Below are 11,903 nucleotides of genomic sequence, written 5' to 3'. Positions count from 1 at the left end.
TAATATTACCTTTGTACCAATCGTTTACTGCCTATGATCGCATAAATGTCCCATATGAATAGGAAACCCAGCAAAGATGGGACTGATATGCGATCATGGGCAGTTTAGTATCTGAAAGTTTACCCAACTAAAAGAACTACCTGCATAAGAGCTTAAATCTGTGGAATAAACGAAAGCATTTTGCTGTTTACTCTGCCCATGTACCCACGATGGAACGCATAATTCGAACATCGTTTTCAGGTATGTTTTTGATAAACAATTTATCAGTAAACCCGCTAAAAATAATTTTGATCACCTTGCCTTGCACACTGGATACTGCACAGGTATAAATTTGAAGTATAGATGGTACCTAACAACTTCTAGAGCCATCTACGTGTGGAGCAATCATTCATTTGTTAATGTGTGTGAAAGAAAGATAAAAAGAAAAACAGAAATCTTCATCGCCTTGCCTGTCAATTTCACAAGTAAGGTTCATAAACATAAACAGTAATTTTCGTCGCAAAATTCATCGTTTATTGATGAATTTAATTCCTTGATAAGATTAAGCTTACCCCAGTGACGATTTGTGACATCATCCGATAGTGCGCTCAGTTTGTTTTTCCGGGAATAGTGATTGTTGCGCATTAATAAGAAATGGTCAATTCGACACCCGTGGAAGTGTCTGTGAATGAAGGCGTAGATTTGAGCAAAGTGCCTCTGAGTGCATTAAATCATAAAACGTATGAGCTGCTGTCGGCGTCATTGAATAGAAAGAAAATATTTAAATCAGAAGATGGCTATTACCGCGATTGGCGAGGGTTGTTTCAAGTGCTCAAATTGGATACATATCATGGAGTCGAGTTGGAGAAGCATGCCAATCCAACAAAAAGAATTCTCGATCTTTGGGAAAGCTCGTTAGAAGGAGCTAGTCTTAAAGGCCTTCAGGATATTCTTGGACTAATTGACAGATGGGATGTTTTGGATGATAGCAACAGGTTTTTTCGTAAGTTACTACTTAGATTTTCAAATATTTTGTGACATTTAACATTCAGCCACAATTTAATAACAAAACAAAATTATTTCGTCACAATTTGCAGATGAGGACGCTGAAAAATTTTTATGCAAAGCTTCCAAAAAGGTTGGAGCGAACCAAATAGAAGAGAAGGACTGCAGCTTAGAAGCCGACGAAGACATCATTACGAAAGATGACACACGGCACAAGAAGCAGTTTTATGATGCGTTTATCTTATTTGCCGATGCCGATATTGAATTCGCCACCAAAATCATGGAGCGAATGGAAGAAAGAAAATTGAAGGTAATGAAAAGATGTGCCTACTATCGTTGGATTGTTTGTATGAATTCGAATTATTAGCTGTAGAATTTATCTTCAATGCAAACATATAATAATTTGTGCCATTTTTATTATTTTAGCTTTGTGTGAAAGATCGCGATCTGCTGGCTGGTGTTACGTTTGAGCATGAAGCAATCATAAAGCTGATTACGGAACGATGCCGGCGACTGGTGGTTGTTATTTCGAGAGAATTTTTGAAAAGTCCGTTGAATAATTTTTTCGTCATGTACGCACAAGCATTACAAATTGAACAAAAGAAACGAAAAATTATACCCTGTGTGTACGAACGACTGGAACTTCCGGCGAACCTCAAATTTTACTTCATTTTGGACTACAAGCGATCAAACAAACTATACAACTTTTGGGATAAACTCGAAGATGCCATCAAAGTTCGAACAGATTCCCCAGTGAATGAGATTAAGTATGTTGGATATTTTTTTTATATTTCTTTGTTGAAACTTAATTTAATTTGTTATGTATTTCAGGAATCAGCTGAAAGCGGTAGAATCAACGAACATTCCCCAAATAAAAATTGATGACGTGAATGAAACATCCGAAGAAAAGGCGACACAAAAGTCAAACAAACTTGAAAATTCTGCCTCCATCGCATCGAATACAACTTCATTTCCCGCAGTTTCTCAGCAGCCTATCAAAAAATCACTTTCCTCGTGGGATGTGAGTAATGCACTCAACCGTGTGCTGACAAGCAAATCTAAGAATGCATCATCCAGCACATCGGAACTTCCAACCGGAGTCGAAACTAATGATCAGGAAGCGAAAAAGGTGAAGTGGTATTCCAAGCTGGGCTTATCGTCCAGTAAATCTAGCCTGGATGGTGACCGGTCAGAGAAGAAGAAAACCAAGTGGTTCAAATCCAACAAAAAGATTGCAACGGCTATGTGATATATGCAACTGCGTGCCTTGACTAGGTTAAAAGTTACGAACATTCGTAATTTGTTGAATATTACCAGATGAATTTATGTATCTTTGAACTTTTAATGTGCTCAATAAATACAACTTTTTTAATTAATAGAATTCGCGTTTCTAACATTCATACTACATACTTGATACAACTTTGTGCCACTATTATCTAATAAAAATGCACTAACAACTTTTTACATTCAAGTTTTGTAACTGTAAAGGGCTACCGGGAGAATTAGCACATTTTTAGATTGTTTGCATTAAGAAGTTACGAGACCTACAAATGCTGGTTTCGCAGAAGGTCCTACAGTCGGCATTCGTTCTACACGGTGGTGGGTTGATACTTTAACGGACACCGCAATTTCCCGACTGCCTTACATCCGATTTAGCTAATTGTTGGGCTGAAGTTGCGGCAATAAGCAAGTTACGTTCCAAAAATCAACTGAATTTGTTAAAAGACAACAGAGACATTGCGATGAGCGTGATGTGGGTGGCACTGTGTTCAACGAATTCAGACTGTATTTGAAGCTTAAATACGCTTGGCACCATGTCATGTAGGTAGGGGAACGGAGCCCAAAATGCCAAGATGGGGTAAAATGGTCCAACTTATAAAATAATTCCTGAATGTGATTTGATCATTACTACAGGTGAATATTGTCAAGATATGTTTAAAACATTCTTCTAGAAGCTAGGTCGCCAAACCCACGGAAAATCGTTTGACTTCCCAATGAATATTCGCCACTTCCGGTTTTTCGTGCTTGCCATTAAGGATTTCTGATGATTCTATTACCAGCCAAGTGTTTCCAAGGAGATTGAGGCACATATGGAGGCGCATGGTTGTTGATGTCTACGCTATGCATATAGGGGTCATTCAAATATGACGACCATCGTTTAGTGGGGAAGGGGTTGACAGTCCATGTATTGAGTATATGAAGAAAGCCAGAGGGGGGAAAGGGACTCGGAAATTCCCGAAAAGTGATGGACGTAATTTTTGAACGTTTTCATGAAGTGGCATGTTACCCCTTGGCAGTTGGCCTTTTTGCATCACTTCCGTTTTACGAGCCAGTTTTTAAAATCGCTAAAAATCCATGAAAATGTGATAGTTTAGTGAATATTTTTGCTGCACGAACAAGCAAATTTAGTCTAATTGCTGTTAACACTTTGAAAGCCTATCAAATAAGGCCAGTGAAGAGAATTGTCAAAAATTGACAAAAGGGGCACAAAACAAGCAACAAAGATGGCGCGGCGATTATTCTTTATCCCAACTGGTAACAGATAGTGACATGATCTCGAAATTTTTTTTTGCCGACAAAGCGGAAACTGAATTTGTTGCGTACTTTTCAACTCGTGAATAATCAATTATTACCAACCCAAAATCGAACTTTTTTGATGATACATCTTCAGCAGCATTGCAGTGTTTATCGACTCGAAGTTGCCGCTCGAAAATCACAATGCACGCCTTAAAAATCTCTAAACTCGTGGTGCACGAATTTTGTCCTGTTTTGTTCAAGTTGGGACAAACCTATGTCGCATTGGGTAGAATGTCGCATTAAATTCAGGTTGCGACATTGTCATTATTGTTGAGCGATGGTTGAATTTTGATTCACTGAATAAGGCTATTTATCATTGAAGGCGATGAAAGTTTGATAAATGGCATCTTACCACGCTTTTTCCCTACGTATACACATTACTCACAAACTTCAAACGTGCTCCTATTAATTACTACCTTAGCACCAATGCCATACCTGTATTCTTGGTCGAGTTTATAATAAGTCCGCGCTGTCTCCCTCTTCGGAGAAGCAAACGCTTCTTTCACTTTCCTTTCCCTTTGTTGGTCAGATCCTGGTTCTTCTTCTTCTTTCTTGCGTGTTTGTTTAGGGGCTGTCCATTAATTACGTAAGGGAATTTTAGCGATTTTCCGACACCACCTCCCCCCCCCCTTGTAAGATTTTTTGTATGAGTATCCCATTTTTTTGTATGGCGCGTAAGATTTCTAAAACCCCCCTCCCCCCATAAAGCCTTACGTAATTAATGGACAGCCCCTTAGGAGAGTGGGCAAGAAAAAATAAAAAGCTGGCTGCGGCCACCGTTGTATATAGCGTGTGGCAGACACGAAGGTATTTTATACCCAAGGAAGTCAAGGAACATTCCATTACGAAAAGTTTTTGGGCCGACCGGGAATCGAACCCGTTACTCTCAACATGGTCATACTGAATACTGGTGAGATCCATGCCATGCCACACTTTTACATCAGAACCGTCCGCCCAGTTTTTCCCAGATATATACATAGATCACGTGGCCGAGAGACATTTTTTGTACGTCATATTTAGATGTGAGGTACGACAGTGGTGCAGACATTATTATCTCGAATCCTGATCATCCAGGTGCGATTATCCAACTTCACAACAAAAAGCACGCTACGTGCGAATCCACACTGTACAAGGTAAACGTCCTCCATTCATTGTTTTTTGATGGCATGTTTCTAAACTGAGAAAATAGCAAGTGAGTGTTCCCATCCCTGCTGCTGTGTCAGTTTTTTGTCTAAAGTCATCTTGAGATACTAGACGCAATTGAACGCAATTCTACAACCCAAGGTTTATGGACGCCGCTGTAAAGTCAATAAAAGAATGTTTTAATTTAAACAACCTGTGTTATAATTTTATTTTAAACTTTTCTTAAGCGATTAAGTTTATTTATTTTAAATAATTTATACATAATATAACAGAAATATTCTATACAAAACATTAGGTTGTATTTTTTGTTAAATATATTTTCATATATTTTTTGCATATTTTCTGCCTTCATCTTGTCGTTTGAACAAATTTTTCTTATTCCTTTTCTTCATTTGTCTATTCGTCGATTTTGCTCTTTTTGTTCTATTTTTTTTGTTGAATTATATTCAAAACCCGTTTATTTAGTTTTATTTTCTCATTTTACTTGAATAATTAGGTTAATAATTCTAGATATTAAATGAATTCGACCTTAATCAATGTTTCACTTTTTGTTTGGCTAATTTAAATCGATAACCGTACATCTTTTTGATCGACTTATGTATTCTCCATTTTCTTTTTTCTTCGTTACTATTTATTTTAAAAAAATATTTACCGATATCGTTAGTATTATAAGTTTTAGTTTGTTTTATTTCATTTAATTAATTTGAAGGATTGTCGGCCCTTCACTATGATTTTCTTGTTTTATGTTCACGACTTGATGTTGTTGTTAGTTTTCTCAATATTCATAAAACATGCGCACATTTCGTTTTCGTGTGATTTGTTAGTACTTGGTTTCACTAATGTTTTTTTTTCAGGGCTTAGGGCAGTGTCAGATATTTATGTAAACTAATACTCATTTGATTTCTCATGACTACGATAACATTCTCAAACGGGTAATCGAGGTCACCGGGCGTGATCATCGTTTTTGGGTAGCAGTAAGGTGCGCAAGATTGAGACTCTTATCCAGCATCATTAACGGGAATGTGTCAGAACATTTTTGGGCTGCTTGCTGACGCTGGTGGTTATTACTCCACGCTCCAATTTATATGGCAACGTAGTTCGGAAGTAAAGAAGGACGTGTTTGATTCTGTGCGTGGGAAGAACTTCATTAGGACATTCTGCTTCAATCGAAAATTCGAAAAGTGACAGTTGAACACAACATCAGTGCAATGGGAAGTTTTGTTAATCGAAGAGATTTTGTTTCATTACTTTATTGTAGCCTGTGTCAATGCGTTGTGGTTGATTGATAAGTTGACTTTCACAGTTTCACCGAGTCTGTAATTTTGTTCTGTTTAGGGTTTCCTTTTTTTAAGTTCGCTTCACTTGGCTCTCTTTGAGAAACAGTTAAAAACTATTGGTTTCTAATGTTACTTATCTTTAGTTTTTAGTCTGTGTTACTATCCTTCGATTACAAAAAATAGATGAAGTAGTAACTTGACATACAAATAAACAAATCATTCGTTCGTAGAAATATGTATACAAAATATATAGGTTTCAGTTGCAGTATTTGTCGTTCGACCGTTTCTTTAGAGATTCACTTTAGCAAAATAATAATGGTTTCGTATTCTTGATTCATGATTGTTTAGGGCAAATAAGTGGCGAATGCTTAACAATACGAGACGATCAACCAATAAAATGATAACTAGTTCACAGTCATATTATTTCGAGATTACGTCGGACAACGAATATGTGCACAAAATCACTCATGAGTTAGTACAAGGAAGCAGGGATTTCTTCGTCGTGTGCAAAGTGAGTAAGAGTTGCTTACTAGGAGATTCTTTCTCGTGTGTTTCTTTTGTTTGTATAAAATAATTCAATTCTCTTACTGGTTTTTTGTTCATTTCTCCTTTATTTCGCATATTCATTTAAAACTTTCCTTGCTTTGTCCTATGTACGTGGATTAACAAAGTAACGCATCCATTCACGGGTTCATTACAATTTGGGTTTTGATTATAATATATTAATCTGATTTACCTACTGCTCTCGTTTGTCAAGTATTTAGTTTCTTTTGTCGTTTGATTCCTAAAAATACATTGCTGACGCATGATCTAAGTGAGCAGTTCCGCTAGTGCATTCATTTGTTATTAATTGCTCTGAATGATTGTTCAATGAAAACTATAAACTTAACCAAGATGAATATGATTCAAAATAATAAAATACATCTCGACGATTGCGATTTGTTATTTGAAGTTGGTAAATGTAGCGTCAAATTAGAGACAATAATGAATCCAAACCACAGTTCTACACTAATCCAGTGATTGTTTTGTTTTATTTTTCGGTAAACACATCGTAGACTACACTTAGGTTTCTGGCAACAACACATTTGGCACCATGATAAAAAAAGGTAAACAATTTACTAAACATAATATCGAATTGGGCGTGAAGCCATTGGCAGTACCTGCGGATTTTCTTTACCTTTTCACCATTCATTTGGCACATTTTGTTGGCGTGCATGGCGATATAACATCATCATTTTCTTTGGCAACTTTATCTTCGTCTTTTTTCCTTGAATTGGGTTTTCGTTTTACATTTCTTTCCTATGGATTCAAATGAACACAGATTGTTGTTTTTTCTTCAATCTAAAGTCTAAATCTAACCAATGAAGAGTTGACACGATTTGCACGATAATATCAGTTTTTTTTTGTCGTAATGTCACTTTAGAAAAAAGTTACGCTGCGTTATCAATTAGTTTACTTTGCGGTAACTGATAAATCTCCCGTCAACACTCAATTCGTAACTGAGAAGTACAATACTCCCTCACGCGAGAACTTAACTCGAGGAATCAACACATTTGTTGTCCTTAACTGTCGCTAGGATTTACTGTGTATGTGCTAATCTCTGTACGGATTTTTTCAATGCGGTTGTAAGAACAGCTCAAGATGTTTTTTTCCTTCATACGTGTAGTGGCGCATGCGCGTGTGTTTGTGTGTGAACATGGATAGGATTGCGGCGTCTGCCTTTGCGCGAATGTGACTGTGAATATGTGAATGTATTTGTATGTGAGTGTGACTGGGAAAGTGCACACATCGTTATTCTCTAAGGAGACCATCTAGTTGTGTGTTAAACGGATGCTTTCGTGATGATTTTCGTTTAATAGACTTGTTTTAGTTTTCTTGTTGGTTGGTTGTTGTTGTTGCGTACCTTCTACTAGCGGTTAAATAGTTGTTGTGTGTCTACGTATGCGTTAAAACGTCCCTAGTGATTCCCACCGGTAGTAGTGTGTTTAGTGCCAGAATAAGTGTGAGTTGTTAATGTTTGTTGCTTTTTTTTTACTATTTTAGTTATAGATGGTGCGAGATTAGACCATTACGTGTGGTTTGCTTGATCCAGAGGGAGAAAAGCAACATAAAATACGAGGGAACCGATTCGAACCAGAATTCCCTCGTAATATGTGCTTACTCTGTGGCGCAAACACTACGTCTGCCCACATCCACACACATACACATCTACACATACAAATATACACACGTACATGCAGGAATCCATACGTATACACAGCTATATGTGCAAGTGTACAAATACATTTACTTATTCGGTAATCATTTGATACATAACTATATTTTCATGTCTTCTTTTGTTCTTAGTAAAAAGTGGATCATTTCTACAGAAATGACGTATTTAATACATAATTTGTTAATAATATAATATATATTATTATTTTGTTTTGATTTAAATTCTAGTTTTTGGCGATACGACTGCAGTTTTACGTGTTTATCTGGTTTTTGTTTTTTCTTTTGTTTTTACTTTTCTTTGTAGGTTACATTATTTCTGTAATTACAGTATTACTATTTTACCATTATTATTGATTACAAGGTTTTGCCCCGTTATTGTAGTTCATGGCAATCGTATCCCACATTTTGTTTTACCTACTAACTCTATCATGAAATTAGACACGACTGATGCCTAAGGTATGCATTACTGTTTGCTTCTTAAAATTTTGTCCACGTTTCGCCTCACTTTGAATTTCGAACGTTCATTTTTCTGCATTTCGTCACTTTTTGCCTTGTCCGGTGCACTTTTCTTTGTCGTCACAGGCTTTCATTTAGCCGGTTGTATTAGATTGATTTCTATTAATTGCTTCATTTTTATGTAACGGTTACAATGATGTGCGTTTCCATGTTTTCTTTTATTTAGGTTTCAGATATTTCGTTATTTATTAGCAATAACCTCCACAAATTAATGTATTTATTTTAAACGATTTTTTGTTTTAATGGCAGCATTTGTGTTTTTCGAGAGAGTGGCTTTCGCTTTCCGGTTCCATTTCACTGTTTAACACGAGGCTCGAAATGGCACTGATTGTGGCAACACACGCCCTAACAATACCCCGGATTCACACTCATCTTGCACACGTGTTACGTTTTCAACCATTTTGTGCACGTACTGCTAAGAATTATTTTTGTTTTTGAATTTCTTTGTGCTCTTACCAGCATTCCAATCCAATTCGTTATATTTTATGCAGTTTACTACCGCCACTGCTAACATTCGATTCATTCTTATAACCGATCTTCATCTTCTTCTTCCACGTCTTCACCATTTTCTTCGTTTTCTTCTTTGTATCCAGGATGTTCCGATATTGCATAGTAATTACCATTATATATAACACCTAACTCACGTAACGCATCACCACGAATCGTTGCTTTGATCGTCCAGTTGTAGCAATCGTCAGACTCACTTTCGCGGTCTAACCGTTCTACGTCTAGGATTTTTGAACTTAGTCGTTCGAGGATGATTCCAATATCTTTTATACTAAGATGCCGCTTCTGGTCTACCGAAAGTTGATCGATCAGTAGAAGAAACTTTTCCGACGTGACAGTTTCGTCCTCCATGACGGTGTTTTCTGTTTCGCTTTCAGAACTGTCCCGCTCGGGGCCGATATCCAGGAAGCGGACATGCCCTTTTGAGGCCGACGTCCGTCTGGAGTCCGAAAGGCTGCTGGGTGGTGGTTGTGGGCTAACGGATCCATCCTGAATGGGAGATGTAGCCACGTTTTTATGAACTGCAATCTTTCGACCTTCCTCGTGCAGCGCGCAACAGTGGAAGTCACATTCGGTAGCCCCTGGACTTCCGGCCCTAGTAGGTGTGTGAGCATGGTGTGCACACTCAGGAGTGTGAATATGCACAGCTCCCACAGCGCTGTCAAACGAACCGCCTTGTTTTGACAGTCGCCTCGCGGAATGGTATATGGCAGACTGCGGATCATCGTGATTGATTACCGTTATCTGAGGACTGGGGTATCGTTGTTGACTGGACACCGATCCTTTGTCCAATGAATTTTGTGTCGATAAGCTTTTCTTCGAGGGCGAAAACTTCTCCGAAGTAGGACCATTACTCAGTACTCCTCCGCCTCCGATTCCACTACTGCTACTTCCTTGGCCTCCTCCTTGACCACCCTGTCTTTGATCCCAGTGTAAAACAACGGTGACACGTCCCTTGTTATCCATAATCTTCCAAGATGGTGTTTCATCCTGCAGTTCCAAGGCATGTATAGTCTCGCAGACGATTTTAGGTATGGCAGATATCGCTGTAAGTATAAATGACAATATTATATTTCTTGGAGTGCTAGTAATGACAAAATGTTCATAAAAATACAATTAGTGGCGATACAACCCTCAAAGTCACATTTATATTAATTATCCTGTAAAGGGAATGGTATTTTTCATACTTTCCAACGTAACTAATGAAACCACCTTATTTTACCGTACACATACCACTTCACGAATCTAAAGGAAGGTTAATGCAAGTGTAATATTACTGTTGCTATAAGAATTTAAAGAATTGTAACGGTAACGAATTGATTGACGACATTAAATAAATGAATGAAATGAACGCCCTTAAGGTTCTTAGCATCTTAGTAAAAAGCAATTACTCCGAACCCCTACCTTCATGTGGATCTGACCGGAGTACCTAACGGAAAATCAGGAAAGCAGAATTGAGTGTCTGTTCCCCACGTTAGAGGAAGCTGATTATAGCCTGAGAGCAAGACTGTGATCTAAAAGCAATAGCATCGAAAAATCAGCGACACTTGGTGCTGTTTCGTGGTTGCGAGCTTTTTGTCAACAAATGGTCGACTAACACTGACTCTCTTCAGAGCACATGCTATAACGGATCAGTCATCAGGTATCAGAAGGCCGGTTCCAGGGGCACGTTATCCTGCATTTTTGATATTTGGGAGATGAGATAGGAATTAGGAAGGGGGAAAGGTGATGAAATAGGAAGGAATACCTCAGATGAGGGAATTAACGCATAAGCATAACTGTAGCTCATAGCCCATACCACAACGATTTTAGGCCATTGGAAAGGGCACTGAAAAACGTATTAACTTAAAGAGAGCCTGTAGGTCATTAGAGGCAGCTTGGTACGCCTTGCCACCTTCAATATGATATGGTAAAGCTGGTTATCGAAAGCATAATCAAAATTCACCATCTAAGGCTTAGCAAAAACTGCCTTTGAACGAGTGGTTTCTTCAAAACATATACAACCATGTGTAAAAGAGTCACTGTGGACAACCCAAAATCATAGTTCACATGAATAGGCTTGTTAGCCAGGCGAACATCACAATTTTAAGGTACAGTCATACCTCGATATAACGTAACCTCGATATAACGTAACCTCGATATAACGTAACTCGATATAACGTAACTTTTACCTCGATATAACGTAACTTTTTTTTTGGTTCCAACTTTTCACTATTTAAATAATTAGAGTGATTTATAAAATTTTCTGTATGATATTACACCCCTCCTGGAACCAAGCCTGCTATCCAGTTATAGGTTATACGGCCAATTTCAAAGTTTTATAAGAATTTTCGGTGTCACTGTTGATGACAGCTCTTCACGGAACAAACATTACATCTTCTACTTATTATTGACATTACATCCCTACTGGAACATAGCCTTTAAACTCCAAACGAGATGACAGTAGACAGCATTGGTAGTGAACTCGATTTCGTGTAATACTGGGTGTAAGAACGCCAGTAACGGCCCGCTTTGTCTTAGAGTAAATTTTGCAGGAAATCACTAGAGAAATTCTCTGATAAATTCCTGGAGGAACTTCTTGAGAAATTACTGGAGAAATTCGCGAAGAAATCCTCAGAAGAACTCTTGAAGGAATTTCCAAAGACATTCCTGAATAAATGGTGGAACTCCTGGAGGAATGCCTGA

At 37.8% G+C, this 11,903-nt stretch overlaps 2 protein-coding genes across 3 annotated transcripts in view; one reads left to right on the top strand and one right to left on the bottom strand.

Annotated features, from left to right (window-relative positions):
* Positions 1-423: 423 nt before the first annotated feature.
* On the top strand, positions 424-2,365 carry LOC109408899 (myeloid differentiation primary response protein MyD88). The gene is made up of 4 exons (XM_019682269.3): positions 424-982; positions 1,077-1,294; positions 1,411-1,751; positions 1,816-2,365. The coding sequence occupies exons 1-4, from the start codon at positions 634-636 to the stop codon at positions 2,231-2,233; spliced, it is 1,326 nt and encodes a 441-aa protein (XP_019537814.3). The 5' UTR covers positions 424-633; the 3' UTR covers positions 2,234-2,365.
* Positions 2,366-8,417: 6,052 nt separating this feature from the next.
* The window catches only part of LOC109408900 (uncharacterized), a 71,249-nt gene continuing 67,763 nt past the window's right edge, over positions 8,418-11,903 (bottom strand). For both annotated transcript variants that reach the window (XM_062851992.1, XM_019682270.3), the window contains one exon: positions 8,418-10,264. In XM_062851992.1, coding sequence (XP_062707976.1) covers positions 9,237-10,264 — 1,028 coding nt within the window. In that variant the 3' untranslated portion in view covers positions 8,418-9,236. The remainder of the gene's footprint in view (positions 10,265-11,903) is intronic.

Source organism: Aedes albopictus, chromosome 2, assembly GCF_035046485.1.
Source record: "Aedes albopictus strain Foshan chromosome 2, AalbF5, whole genome shotgun sequence".
NCBI classification, from domain to species: Eukaryota; Metazoa; Arthropoda; class Insecta; order Diptera; family Culicidae; genus Aedes; species Aedes albopictus.
Note: the sequence above shows the minus strand (reverse complement) of the source record. Positions and strands in the feature narration are given on the sequence as shown.